This window comes from Podarcis melisellensis (assembly GCF_964234715.1).
Source record: "Podarcis melisellensis genome assembly, chromosome: 3".
Taxonomy (NCBI): Eukaryota; Metazoa; Chordata; class Lepidosauria; order Squamata; family Lacertidae; genus Podarcis; species Podarcis melisellensis.
In genome coordinates this window covers 67598110-67613971 of record NC_138530.1, presented here as the reverse complement: position 1 = coordinate 67613971, position 15862 = coordinate 67598110, and the positions used below count along the sequence as shown (strand labels likewise).

General features: G+C 38.6%; 1 protein-coding gene across 1 annotated transcript in view; it reads right to left on the bottom strand.

The window, feature by feature from the left end:
• Positions 1–317: 317 nt before the first annotated feature.
• Positions 318–15862, bottom strand: part of MAN1A1 (mannosidase alpha class 1A member 1) — a 54799-nt gene continuing 39254 nt past the window's right edge. The window contains exons 8-12 of the mRNA XM_081905446.1: positions 14446–14561; positions 12240–12459; positions 9180–9352; positions 7411–7526; positions 318–5238 (exon numbers count right to left, since the gene is read on the bottom strand). Coding sequence (XP_081761572.1) covers positions 5115–5238; positions 7411–7526; positions 9180–9352; positions 12240–12459; positions 14446–14561 — 749 coding nt within the window. The 3' untranslated portion in view covers positions 318–5114. The remainder of the gene's footprint in view (positions 5239–7410; positions 7527–9179; positions 9353–12239; positions 12460–14445; positions 14562–15862) is intronic.

Genomic DNA, 15862 nt, shown 5'->3' with positions numbered 1-15862 from the left:
GTAAACGGTGTTTCCGTGCACTGCTCTGGTTCGCCAGAAGCGGCTTAGTCATGCTGGCCACATGACCCGGAAGCTGTATGCCGGCTCCCTTGGCCAATAAAGCGAGATGAGCGCCGGAATCCTAGAGTCATCCGCGACTGGACCTAACGGTCAGGGGTCCCTTTACCTTTACCTTACTATAGTAGAAATAAATGTACAGAACCACTTTTGGTTCATTACTTCCCATACAGCAATCCAGCATAACTTTTCCTCTTTACAGGAAATTTAACTCTTTCGGCACTTCAGTGAATGGAAAAAAATCCACCAAAATAAGAGGCTGTATTAAAAGACTTTATTCACAATAGATTTTTTTTGTTTTGTTTTACAAATATAGTTCTTAAAAAGTAAGCATTTTGTTCTCTTATAACTTCAGAGATTTCTATAAAGGTGGAAGAAAACTAAGTGGGATATGCAGAAATAATAATTAAAAAAATACACAATATGACCACACAAGTTTACTGAATCAACAAGGTGTCACTGGGTATCATAGAGCTGTCATATAAACAAACATGGACTTTAAATTCGCATTTCTCAGGATTTAATATATATTTAAACAACTGCAGTGTGGTATGCTGAAGAGCAATGTAAATTTAGACACTGTTGAAACAGGAAGGGACACTTTAAAAAAATTAAAAATTGCCTTAAATTACATATACAGTGGTCAGCATTAGCTCAGTCACCCATAGTTACTCCTACTGAATGTAAACACAGTGTTATTTCCAGCTTGATTGTGTGACAATTTCTAGGAAATACTAAAAGTTAATTCTGAAGCTATTTACACCACTGTAAATAATTTCAGGACTGTAGCTACAACTTTTTAAATGGTGATCACTCTGAAGTTTTATACTTTGGTGTTTGTGTTAACATAAATTACTGCTTTGAAGATATAAAAACATGTTTCTCTTACACTTTGCAGTTCTACAGGGAGATACAATCTTCTTGTCTACTTACATCACTTTACAAAAAAGGTACATTATAGTGCAGCTTGTACATACAACCTGATTACTGTATGTTATAGAAACATTGTGCTCTTTCAAATAATAAGACCAATGAACAAAAAACTACCATAATCACAACTTCCCATAAAGAGAAATATGTAACTGATCAAAACACTTGTGTCAAATACATTAGAGAAAATAAACCTGGTGAAATAATCACTAAATTGCCTGCAAGAGGAAAATAAGAAATATCCAGTACAATTCCTGCTGCATTTATAAATTTGTATTTCCACTCTGTTTATAGTGACTGACAAAAAAAAAGTTTCACAGAAGCACAGTAACCATTTCACACATTTGGCCAGGTTCCCCCAAAATGGCACCAGTGGGTTTTGATGAGGTCCACACTGGAATATTGGCAACAAATAGGGGAGAAATCTATGCATTAGGCCAGGCATAGGCAAACTTGGCCCTCCAGATGTTTTGGGACTACAACTCCCACCATCCCTTGCTAACAGGACCAGTGGTCAGAGATGATGGGAGTTGTAGTCCCAAAACATCTGGAGAGCCAAGTTTGCCTATGCCTGCATTAGGCAATAAAAGATGTCAACTGGACCTGAGCCACTGACAAAATACTACTGTTAGAGAGTGTTGGAAAAATGATTCCCTTTAAAGGCTTCTATCAGGACATTTTTGAGAAACAGGATGCTTAATGTGTGATGTATCCTGCCTAGAATATGGGGTTGGACTGAATATTATTTTTAACAATTCACTACATATGGCATTACACAGTTTGAGGGCTATAGGGTTTACTGAGCTTTGCTTAACCAGACAATACTTCTATGTATGAGCATCTGCTGAAAGCCCAGAAGAGCAAGTTACAAAGGGCTACTTATGTTCAATGATGCCATCTCTTGGAATGTTTAAAAGCCTATTAAACTGAACAGAAAATACTATCTGGATTGTGGCCTTTGAAAATCAGGACAGTTTGTCTTAGCTATACATAGCAGATTATATCTCTACAGAACATTTTTTAAACAAAATGTTCCAGATTTATACGTGAAGAGAAGCAATCGATTGGCACAAAAAAGGGTGTGGTAATTCTACAAGGCAGCCTGTTTAAAATGGAGGCTGGCAGGACTTCAGTCAGAAGGCAGAAATGGAATACTATATTAGAAAACTGAAAACCATACTAGGTAATCCAAGATCACTGCCATTTTTATTGGCTCAGTCTTAGAAGACGCCCTCTGCTTTTGGTTCTAACGTTTATTCCTCATATAGGATCTCAAATGGGATAATTCACATTCTACTACTATGCCTCTGTGGGAGAATTTGCTCAGAAGATGGATTCCCCCCATTGACACTAGCTTCCACAGAAAGTAAGAGGGGTTCTTCTGTTGAAGCTGTAACTTAAGCTTGGGAAATCATTTAAAAATATTAAAAATAAAAAAAACTTATGCGGTTAGCAACTTTCAAAAATTTGGTGACTCTGCAGCCCTACATTTAATTGTTGTCTTGTTTTTCCATTTTAGGTTTTGAAGAACCAATTAACCTTAAAAACAGAGGTCTGCCAGTCAACATCAGCAGACTTACATCATTCCAAGTTACCAGATGAGAACACCTGTATGGCTGAGCATATTTTGATCCTGTCCTCTCGCTTGTGTGTTGCATATATTTTCTTTATATGGCAGAAGCCACCACTATTTGCTTAAAAAATTAGAGAATTTAATTCCATTCTGCATTTAGACTTTGAATATACACACAATAGTGCTTTGGGTGATACAACAGGATGTTCTTTGTAGTTTGAAAAATGCATTATAGCCTGTAAGCTAGAAATAAACCAGAAGCTCCTTTCCCCTTCATTCCTTCAAAAAGGGGGGGGGGGAGGAGGATAAAATATGAGGTTTCTCATAACAGATAGCAAAGGAATGTTTAGATTTACCACAGTATTGATTTTCTATACATCAGGCTATCCAACTATTTTCAAATAAAAATGTTTAACGTGAATAACATCTGAATTAATGTTTCACATAAATGAGTAAAGAATTAAGCACACAGACAAATAGCAGAAGAGCCCAGCATATAAAAGGCTTCTTTCAATTTGTATAACTGATTTTCTGGACTGTAAAGATGTTAGCAGAAGTCCAGAATCAGAAATGTGACACCGATTCTAATTAAATAAAGAAAAAAAATGCTTGTATTTTCATTTTTATACTTTATTATAGTGGTTCTTGTGATGGCTTAAAAATCCATACACCAACACCATATCCAATTACTTGAACATCAGTCTTGAATAATAATCAAGTTTTAGTTTAAGAAAATTTGCTAGCCAACTCATTTGTAATAACCAGAGATTCATGTGTGCCAGCAACTTGCATGGTTTCCTTTGATTCTTCAGCTCCCATGCCTGATCTTAGAATATTTTTTAAAAAAAAATTGGGATGGGTGAGTAGGGAATGAATGTAGCATGGAGAGGCACAGAAAGAGGAATCATACATAAATTTGGGGGGAATTATTGCTTGTGTTCTCTCACTATTCTACCAGATCGAAATATAAGAGATTTCATTCCTATGGCCTTCACAAATGCTGTGGCATAGCCCGGGGTAAATCTATTATACTGAAAGTTAGAATTGTGTAAAGCTGTTCATCAGCACAGAAACTGATGCAGATTATCACCAGGTTTTTTAAATCTGTGGATCACTTTATGCACCATTCCAAAAAGTTGTTCAGCTACCAAAGAGTTACCTGTGTTGAATGAAATCTGTGGTTCTCATATTTCTTAGCATAAAAAGGGTTGCAATAGATTAGAATAACAGTGTTGACCTGTTAAATCACAGGCACCTATGTGGCCAAGTAGCTTTACTATATTAATCACTAATTAAAGGCTATTCTGCTCAGAAAGGCATCCCACCTGGTAAACTGGAAAAAGCGGTGCTGTTTCATCCTCTGATTAGACTACTAACCACAGTTATTGAAAAAAATTTGGGCTGTCTCAACCAACATTCCATTTCTGTCACTTTGATTAACACTGATTAATATGAGTACAGAGTAGAATCTTTTTTAAAGCAAAGCATTTAAAGAAGTAGTGGTTTGTTTCCATCTCTCAAATGTGAATGAAAGCTGAAATGTGGATTTCTATAGCATAGCACCTTCTCTTCCTACTTCCACAGCATTGTTCCTGGTTTCTACCAAGTGTCACACAGTGGAATGTCTGAAATGGCAATCAACATACTTGCAACACTAGCCAGTCCTAGTCTCTAAGTGGGCTAAGGCTTAACACAAAGGATTTCACAGATCAACCCTTTCTCATAAGAAATTACAAGTTTCAGGAGAAACCAGGTTGTGCCTTCAAATGCAAATCATGCTGAAACTTTGCAGTTTCAGCTTTTACAGAAGGTTTTGAGAATTGCAGTCTCAAATTGTTGTAGATAAGGGTAAGTTCAGGTGGCAGCTACTATGCTCTTGGGTGTTGTGGCTTCTTGTGAAACCAAATACAGGAAAAGAAAAAAAGGGCCCTAAATTTACTTAAGTTGATTTGCAGTTATGTTCTAAAATTGTTATTAGATAAGGGTTTCAACATCTGGACTTTGCCTATCAAGAAAAGCCACAGTTTAACATAATAGTGCACACAGATGAGATGAAACTATTCTTATGAACAGAACACCTTCTAAAGTATTCAAATTACCAATTAATGATAGACCCGCATAAGAAGAGGCTGTCACAGTCAGATTTGTCTCTAGTAATAGACAAACCACATTAACATATATTAAAAAAGAAAAAGCTCTTCATACTTAATTCTTTATGGCTTTTTGCAACACAGCAAAGTATTACAGCTTAAAGCAGACATCTCCTCACAGAGGAGGAAAGGATTTTGCAGTCAAAAACAAAATGGAAAACAAGTAACATGCCGACCTCTGTATTCTATTTGGCCAGATGCATACTGCAGCCTAACAAAATCTAGAGATGACAAGTTACAATTCCTGTCAAAAGATAAATACGTTTAATTATAATTAATTACTTTAGGTCCCTTGTTAAATATTGTACGGGTAGACACCAGACTGCAAAAAATTGGTTCAAAACTAAAAAATGATGGAATTTTAATTACTACGTTGTGTGCCCCAAACAGAATTCAGCATTATTTTATTGGCTTTTTCTTTTTTCCTCCTCTTCTTTTTTCAGAACTGGTAGAGGGTGTGCCTCAGTGTTAAAGACCCAATGTTCAAACGGTAGAAGATCATCTTCAGAAAATAATAAATATAGATACCTGGCAAAAAGAAAAGGATATTTAATAAACTACAAAACTGGAAGGCTCACATAGGAATAATAATGGAATCATTTGTATCTCTCAAAACACCTAGATCAATAAAAGTGCAATATATCTTAAATGTGGCATAGTGGTTAGTGTTGGACTAGGACCTGGGAGAACAGGGTTCAAGCTTATTATGTGGACTTTGGGCCAGTCTCTGTGCCTAAATACCTCACTGGGTTGTTGCGAGGATAAAATGGGGCAAGGAAAAACCATGTCTGCCACCTGAGCTCCTTGGACAAAAGGTGAGATATAAATCTAATAAATAAAACAAAATATAAAGGAATAGCTAGAATAACACCTGACTGCATCTAAATTTTAGTTCCCTTTCTAAGCTCACATTTTTGTGTGAGCGCAAAGCAATTTAGCACTCAAAATGACACATGGGGAGTAAAGAGATTTCCTCTAAGGAAACATGGAAATGCAGCTATGGGACTGTTTTGATCTCCAATATACAGATGCTCCAGAAGCTTAAATGGTGCTTAGAAAGCCCCTGTTGCCTCTGGAAGGTATGATATATAGAAGATCAGCGCTGATGGATCAGATCAAAGGCCCATATAGTTTCCATAGTTTTCACACAGATGCCAGATGATACTCAGTTGCTCCAGAGCCTCCCCTTCGAGAGCATGCAGCCCTCTTCTGTCCCTTCACAAATTATCTATTGGGAACACAGTATTTGTAATAAAGTATTTGTCCAGCCAGTGTTAGCTATTCCTTTTAGGTGGGTAGCTTGCCAAATCCACTGCTCAATTTGCTCTGTGACACAGAAAGGAATAACTCCTTCATAAATCAAACCAGGCTCAACTATGAAAACTAGATTATTTTGCTGCACAGAACTACATTTCAGATAGTATTTAAGAATTAATGCTTAGGTGTTCAAGTTTGCTTCAAGAAACTTTTGAAATCGTCTCGCCTACCTGATTTGGAAGCACCTTTACTTTCTTAACATTTCCTTGAGAAGTTCAGACTTCTGGAGAAAAGCAACTGAAACAACTGCATGTAACTAAAGTTTGCCAACCTTCTCTTTCCATCGGCCCCTCCATCTGCCTGGGCAACTGCTCTCTGTCAGGCTCCACAGATAGTAAAGCTTATACAGTGGTACCTTGGGTTACATACACTTCAGGTTACATACGCTTCAGGTTACAAACTCCGCTAACCCAAAAATAGTGCTTCAGGTTAAGAACTTTGCTTCAGGATAAGAACAGAAATCGTGCTCCGGCGGCGCGGCGGCAGGAGGCCCCATTAGCTAAAGTGGTGCTTCAGGTTAAGAACGGACCTCCGGAATGAATTAAGTACTGAGCCCGAGGTACCACTGTATAGCACATAGCCAGAATCCAAATCACTTCATAAATTCTCACTAATAATACTTATTATTCCCATGTTACAGAAAGTAGGGTTGGATCAGAAAATGGAGAATTCAAGGTAACTAAGCAAATTTCTATTTGATATGAATTGAATCACAGAATTTTCTAGCACACCTGCTCTGCCAGTATTTGTTTATTTCTTGACTTTCTTTCACTGAGCTTATAGCAGCATAAAGGGTTCTCTCCTCCAGTCTATTCTCATAAAACACTGGGGGGTAAGTGGAGAAACAGGGATGCTCACGGTTGAGTGGGAATTTGACCATGGTTCTCCTAAGTCCTAGGTCCGACACTACCCACATGTCAGTTTTCAGAGGCACAGAACCAAATGACTGCAGTCTCACCCTTACTTGGAACCAATCTGCCTGATCACAGCCCTGGCGTTCCTGGTCAGTTACATTTCTTTGTGCTTGTCTGAACTGACATGCTTGCTGAAGACATCAGCAGTACCCCCTGAAGCCCCCTGCTTCTATTCTGGCCCCGAACAGCATTTCCACGCAATTCTTTGCCAAAAAAAGCAGAACTAATTTTCTCCACCACACACCAAGATTATGTGCAACACTCCCATCTGTTAAATACTATGGTACTTCAGTAAACAGACAATCTTGTCTTTGAAAGACCACTAGTGATAACCTGCTTGCTTCTCCTGGTTCTGACTCCCCATATTCCCATACCCATTTTTTGTTCCATTGCCCTGTACGCCAGCCCATATAAAGATTAATGACTCTTAGCTCTTCAACTTTTAAACTGAAGGGTTTCAATTGCTTACTTGAGGGTTTCTGAAAGGAAGAAACTCTGCTGCACATCATCATGGGTTTGACGGTTGCTGTAAACATCCCTAACACCAGAATAGCCGCCATCTACTCTGCAGTATTTTTCCAGTGCCTGAATTTAAAGAAAGGAAAAGAGGAGTTTGATATTTTATAACTTACACCCTGCGCTTTAATGTAAAACATCTTCAGGGCACCTAATAGCACAAAGTTAAAAATTTAAATGATATAAAATAGCACAATTAAACATCAGCATCACAACAAATGTAAAACAACTGCCCAACTGAAGCCAATAAGACCAGTTAATGAATACTATTTAAAGTCTCATTGATTTTGAGCCATTTAACACAGAACTTCAAAATGGAGTCCTCAAATTCCCTACACTGTTGTTTTTTCAAAGTGATATAGTTCCTGAACTTGAAGGACATGCAGAGTAGAAAAACTGCCCTCTTTATTCCACACCTAGACAAAGCTCCTATTGTATTGATGTGTTTCCCAGCTCACCAACCATTCTGATGGAAGTTGAAGATACTGAAAGATACTGGGCACAGTATGACTTGGGACCTAAATACTTGAAGTTATCCTGGAATCTGCTGATGGGGCCCTACTGAGAAGTGCACCAGTGAGTGATAGCAGCTGCTGTTACTATTATGGTTTTACCATTTCAATATTTGTCTGGTGTTCATGTTTTGATATTTATGATTACAGTTGCATTGAACTTTATATTTGGCTGTGGTATTTGCCATGTAATTACTATATATTGCTTTGGGATCACTTTTGACATGACCGGCAGCCAATAAATCCAAGGAATTGGACACTGAATATATTCATGTTAAAACAGGGTGAGGTACTGACAGATACTAAAAAAGAATTAATAGTTATTTTTCAAACAAAAGGAAATAGAAGATTTGTGGAGAACTGTCTGGGATATTTTGTGGGAAACTGCAGTCAAACATAACTATGCATGAGTGCTGATTAGTACATGAAGGGGTTAAGAACAGAGAAGTTTGTTCCTAGACTCAGGTCACACTTCTCTGATGTGGGAGGAAGTGAAGCCTTCTCTTCCTGTTCCCTCTCTCTGTGCCGTGTAACTAGTCAAGAAGATTTGTCTAAGCAAGCGCCAAGCTTAGAGCATGTGTTTGATGCTTTCTGTATTTTCTACCCAAGAGTGTTCTGCCAGTGTTCTCCTTGCTGCTGCTTAGACAAATGCATGAATCTTTGGAACCTCTGGAACATTTTGTAAATAAAGTATTTTAAACGTACTTACCAGTGTGTAGTCAGTTCATTGCAAGAGTGGTAGAAAAAGAGGAACACTGTAAAAGGATCTACCAACCTATATTCCTATTGATATTGCTGCTAGACTTTTGTGTGTTTAAACTCTGCTATTGGGGGCTCTCTTCTGCTACAGAGTGTGCAAAGCTCGATGTTTTGAATCTGGGCACCCAGCGGATTCTTTTGTTATTTACCCCCCACATGTGGGTCACAAGGATTAATATTTTCCTCCCATATGTTTAAGACTCATAAGCTGAGAATTTATCAGTATTTCCAGCTAATGCACAAGATGGGAGGGCACTAAGGAACTAAAATCAAGGAGTTAGAAGCAATGTATAAGGACACTGTTAATGAGGAATTATTTAAGGAACTGGGTAATTATAAAATTCACATGAGGCAGAAAAATCATTAATTTTTACTAGGCAAGCTTATTTTGAGTGAAAATAAAATACATTGTTCAAAATTAAGCCTTTAAAGAAACAAACAAATATATTACCTCTACAGCTTCCCAGCCCCACTGCCGGTACTTTGGATCATGAGTGAATCTCCACATATACATGTAGGTTTCGATAACTTCAGGCCGTAAGATGTAGTATTTTTCATTCTGTCTAGTAGCAATTGCCTCAACTCCACCATCAAACCTGAAGGCTTCTGGTCCCAGCTTCATGCCTACACAAACAATGTGCAATATCCAAATGAGTTGGCACATGAAAAACTTTCAACTCTTCAGCATGTGGTAGAGCTTTATTAATTTACGTGAATCATTCATATAAGGTTAGTACTATGTCACGGAAATATTTTTGCCATTTCTGAACTCCACTATGCAATGCTTGCATCACTAATGCATGACATTTTAGTGTGGAGGGCACAAATATTTTGAAAGCATCCCAATAAAACTTATAAAAACACACCTCTTCTATGACATTTATTGATATCCCTGTCCCTTCCAGGGAATAATGCAGAATAAAAAGGGCAAACTGGGGAAACAAAACTAGAAGAATGAATTTGCTTAAAAATTGTAGGCAACAATTGAAAGTTGGGTCAAAGATAACGTTGGACTATGAATAGGCCTTATGTATGAACCACTCAAAGTTTTCTAGCAATATTGCTTTCTCTCACTCCAAATTTTATTGGAAAAGGAAACATGTCCTTGATAAAACTTTAGCTTGAATATTTAAAATTTTATTATTTTTGAGTACATAATGCCGATTGGTTGAAAGGGTTTATATGCCAACAGTTTAGCCTGTTTTAAATAGGCTCAACTGATCTCAACTAGAAGTCAGGTTAGGGAATACTCCTTCAGCTGAGATTCGCCAAGCATCCTCACTTTTGACTCTTAGGTGTCTCTTCAATATCTTTTTATACTGACAAGTCTTGCATTGGTTTGAGTTCTTTCAGTCTGGCCTGCCATTTTAATTATTGTTTTGTACTGTTTTTAATGATTTTTGTGTTTTATTGCAGTATACCGCCAGAGACTGTAACATATAAATACTGTAATAAATATTGATCTGTGCTTGTTTCAAGTTCTAGGCAATTCAAAATTAAGCTCTCGCATGCAGTGATCATACTTTGCAGCCACAGTTGATACAAAAGTCTGCTACTTTTCCCTTTACTGGACAGTTTGGTGTAACTTGGAAGTTTACAAGACAAGTGCCTGTTCTTCTGGAAGAAGCAACTATTAAAACACTACTGAAATTAGTAAAGGCAGTTAAGTGCAAGACATAGGAATACATTTAAATCTGCTGGGAACATGTTGCATCTTTTTAGCTTTTTAAAACAAACCCTTTAGAAGTTTTCCCATTGATGTACATGGATATTGGACAACTGTGTACAATATCTATTGAATGTGTTTTAACAGAGGCAAAATGATACATAATGCATGTGTGTTGAAATGGGGAAGCTTCCAAGTAAACTGAGTGGAACTGATTTCTAGGACAGTCTTCTCCAATGTAGCGCCCTCCAGATGTTTTGGACTATGCCTTCCATCACCCCATACCACTGGTCATGCTAGCTGGGGCTGATGAGGAGTTGGAGGTCAACATCATCTTGAAGGCACCAGGTTGGAAAAGCTAGTCTAACTTTTTACATGTCTGTCAAACTAACACAGGCACTCACTGGCTGATAGCCCAGTACAAAACTTGCTACCAGTGTTAAAAGAGAGAGCGAGAAACACTCTTTAGTTAATAAGAAAATAGATTACAGGTAGTGTCATCCTGTACCAATCATAGTTTCAGTGGTGTTGTCTAACTACTCCAAAGACAGAAGAAGGTTGTCAAAAGCAGTTCTACAGCTTATCTTTGAATGCATGAATATACCACTCTGAGTCTTAATATCAAGGGGAAACTCCCCCTCAAAAAACTTCCCTCCAAACAACATACAGTGGTACCTCAATTTATGAACTTAATCCATTTCAGAAGTCCGTTCTTAAACCGAAACTGTTTTTAAACCAAGGCGTGCTTTCCCTAATGCGGTCTCCCGCCACCGGTGCCCTTTCATCTTTCAGATTCCGTTCTTAGACCAAGGTAAAGTTCTCAAAGCAGGACACTACTTCCAGTTTTGCGGAGTTTGTAAACCGAATCGTTCGTAAACAGGGCTGTTCTTAAACTGAGGTACCACTGTACTCTGCTGACTGTAATTTATTTTAACTGTTTTTAATACTAAATTTTAAATTGCTGTAATCTGTGTCATGTGACAAAGGTATTTGAGAGCAGAAGCAGTAAAGGAAGCAGTAAAGGAGTCTAGAAATGTTGTGAAATGCTGAAAAGCTGCAGAATCACTGTGACTCCTCTTGAGGGTGACTCATTCTCTGTACAGTGGTACCTCGGGTTACAGACGCTTCAGGTTACAGACTCTGCTAGCCCAGAAATAGTACCTTGGGTTAAGAACTTTGCTTCAGGATGAGAACAGAAATCGTGCTCCGGCAGCGCAGCGGCAGTGGGAGGCCCCATTAGCTAACGTGGTACCTCAGGTTAAGAACAGTTTTAGGTTAAGAACTGACCACTAGAATGAATTAAGTTCTTAACCCGAGGTACCACTGTATAAGTATTGTATCTGTTTGCAGGCAGACTCAGTCAGTTAGTCAGTCAGTCAGTCAGTCAGTCAGTCAGTCAGTGAGTGTGTCTGTCTGTCTGTGTGTGTGTATGGAGCCTAACTCAGAAGTGAAGCCTGTACTCTGTGTATGCTCTGAAGCTAGTTTAAATCATCTGTTCACTATGTTGTTTATTTGCAAACAAGTTTTAGCTCGGTAAAGCTTTTATTCTTTTACTGAAGAAGACTCTGCATTATTAATTTACGCTGCACGTCAATCTGCTTTGGGATCTGGTGGTGAAGGGACGTAAAAATAATAGATGACCCTCGTGGAGCCTTCCAACTCTACAAGTCTGTGATTCTGTGATGACAAGTAATCCAAATTCAATGCAGAAAAAGTAAAATGTATTAACTATGTTGGGGTGGGGAAAAGCAAAATGCACAGTACTAACCATCAATATAGAAATGGGCATGTTTTTTGGGGGAAAACCCTCTGGAAAAGAGCTACTTCACAAAGTTTAATGCTTACTTGTGCGATCATAAGACTCATGACATGTGCGGGCAATTTCAGCACCAAGTTCAATGTGACGTCCAGTTTTATCAGCAGGTGCTCCATCTGCACCCAGAACGAACATCCCTCCAGCAAAGCAAGTGAGGTGGCCCATTTTGTGTTCAAGCAGCCCACCCTTCCACTCAGCAATGTACATCAAACCAGTGCTAGATTTTCGGAGCAGATGGGTTTCGATAGACTAGAAAAATGCAAAAATATTTCTGTATTAGAAATAGACGCTCAGCTGGAAGGCATACTGCAGATCAGAAAGGGTACCAGAGGATGTTGTCATAGTTAACAAGAAGAATCAAGGAAGTTCTTTTGAGACAGGAAGGCTTCCCTCAGAAACTAGAAACGTTGCCCAAATTAGAACAATATGAAAAACAAATTTGTACCAAAATGCTAGCAGACGGTAACGGTTGTAAAAAGGAAGCATGTTGCTAAAAACATTAAGGCAAACAATAAAATAGTCTTTAAATACATCAGAAGCAGGAAACCGCTAGGCAGGTGGCTGCATCAATAGAAAGCAGGGGAGGAAAAGGAGTGTACAAAGGAGCTGAATACATTTGTTGTGTCTGTCTTTACTGCCTGAAGTGACATTTTCAGGGAGCGAAGTGAAGAACCGAGGCAAATAGTGACAAAGGACAAAATTCTAGGCCTTACTGACATATTTAAAATAAACAACTTGCCAGATCCAGATAGGATCTTCTCTAGCATTCTTGAACTCCAATGTGAAAAGATTTAGGGGCTTCTTAGTCTGCCTGGCACCAGTCCCCCTCCCCATAAGCGACTTCCATAGGTTGGTATAGTATTTCATGAAGAATGAGCAGCTGTCATGGCAAGGGCAGATTTCGGCACACACAGTATGTTACAGTGGTACCCCGCAAGACGAACGCCTCCGAAGACAAAAAACTCGCTAGACGAAGGAGTTTTTCGTTTTCTTTGCCGCTTCGCAAGACGCATTTCCCTATGGGCTTGCGCGCGCACCTTCCCCTCTGTCCCCGGAGATTGCGGGGCAGGCAACGGGCAGAAGCAATCTTCTCCCCGCTGCCCCTTGCTTTAAAACAGGTCCGGGGACAGAGGGGAAGGCGTGCGGCGCTTCCCCTCTGTCCCCGGACGGTCTCCATAGGAACGCATTGATTGATTTCAATGCATTCCTATGGGAAACCGTGCTTCGCAAGACAAAAAACTCGCAAGAAGAAAAAACTTGCGGAACGAATTAATTTCGTCTTTCGAGGCACCACTGTACTAGTGTTTCACATATGCAGTGGCCTCTGTACAGCATAGACTTAGTTGACATATCTGATTAAACTTTTTAAAAAGATGGAAGCCCAACTTATTATGCTTCCTTTTACCTGAGGGAAAGGGCTACATTTAGTACAGGACTGCTTTTAAAAACCCACCATCTTTGAACAGTCACAAAGATACATTTAAGTCACAATAGCCAGTGAGGGCTTCATTCAGAAATAACAGATTTCCAATATTTAGTTATTGCTGTTCCTTGTAGCCATGGGGGGGGGGGCGCGGAATCCTGCAAGGCCACTACACACATTCCGTCAACTAATGTTGTCAACATAAAAGCTATTGAAAAATGTGCTGTCATGATGTTTTGAAACAGAATTGACACGTTTAATAACCATGTAGGTCTGGTTCAAGAGATATTTTATGTGAGCAGTCCTGCTTCCCTCATGCCCTATCACACACCATTCTGAAAGGACCCTCAATCCTGGGAGCAGCTTCTGAGGGGAGGAGTTTGGGAAATCCTTGGCATGCGAGCAGAGTCTATCTATGGGTCAAACCCATTACATTGACAGAATTTTTCTACTGCCAAGCATGGAGTAAATTATATGCTTTGTTAGTACTGTACCTCTTTTCACAGATAAATAGGCTTCGGCTAATCTTACAACTAGAGGGAAACTGGGAATCTGACCACCAGACACAGGTACAGAATCAGTACGATGTGAAGACAGATGGAAATCACGGTCTATTCATAAATTAGGAACAATGACATTCATGTAAAGTAGATGAATATACCTAAAAGTTTTGTTTAAAGGAATACATATTCAAACAAAATTTATTGTTGAAAACATTTAAACAATCCAGACACTTAACATATGCTGCAAAGCCCCTTTCCTTAGGTGTTTCATATTAGAAAATCTTAAGTAGATTTATATATTTCATTTACCTGAACAGCATCATAATACATCTGCATGCCTTCTTCATCTGTCTTGTCTGACATTAGCCATGCCTTCAGCAAATATTCATAAAAGCTATCTCCAAGCCCTCCAATTGACACATGATCTGAAAAGAAACAAACAGAAAAGCACTCTAAACTAATTTCACCTTCAATTTAAGTGTCTGTACACTCCCCACCTAATTTTAAAGATGAACTGCAAAATAACTCTTTGCACAGTAAAGCCGGAAACCCAAGAAATTATTTTAATTTGTAACCCTGCGCACACTTATCTAGGTGTAATTGCCATTGAACAAAGTGAGGCTGACTTCCAAGTAGATATGCAAAGGATTGGGCTGCAAGCCGTTCTTCAGAATAAAAGTGCTCTACAAACAACACTTTTTGATAAGCTGATTATATTTAAACCCAATCACTCTGTATTGTATTACTTCAAAATATAGTGCTCTGCGAGCATGAAAGAATGTCAAGCATTTGGCATATTTAGCTGAACTCTACCCCTAACATAAAGTTAAAAAGTCCTCCCATTCAACCTGATTTGATGAACTCATTCTATTCTTTCTATTCTATAAGTGGGACTGACACATGGTTCAAATGCAATGCATACTGTCATCTGGGTTTAAAAAGGTGAACCAGTCTAATTTTAAGTTGACTCTTTAGGTTTGATTTTAAGTCATGTTGTTTGATTTTGCAAGTTGATTCTCCTTTAGGTTAAATAGGAGGCAATGCTACACTTAAGAGTTTTATTGAACCTTTTAAATGAATATTTCTAGAATGATGAGATACATTTTATGCTTTCTTTCTTTTCCCAGATCATAGTGCATCTACCTCTTCTAAGGTGGGTAAATACTGTGCTGCTGCATGTAAATTAGTCACCAGGGACTAATTGTAGCAAACATCATTTTGTTTTCCGTGTCTGGTGCTTTTATAGTATGATACAGTTACAATGGTACCTCGGGTTACAGACACATCAGGTTACAGACTCCGCTAACCCGCTAACCTCGGGTTAAGAACTTTGCTTCAGGATGAGAACAGAAATCGCGCAGCAGCAGCGCGGTGGTAGCAGGAGGCCCCATTAGCTAAAGTGGTGCTTCAGGTTAAGAACAGGTTCCAGAACAAATTAAGTTCTTAACCCAAGGTACCACTGTACTAGTGATTTTATTGTTAGGGCTCTTTATTTTGTTTCCCTTGATATTTTATATATTTGCAAAAAAATTCTGGTCATTGACCATAATGGCAGATTTCCTAAATGTCAGTCATTGCTATGACTTCAATCACAGCAAAACAGTGAAAGGAAGAATAAAGTAAGTATTTCACATAGCTAATGAGCAGAATACTGCTGGAGCAATGTGCCCCATATGGACCAGAAATTTATTTATATTAAATGAAATCTGGAAAATTGAGGAGTATG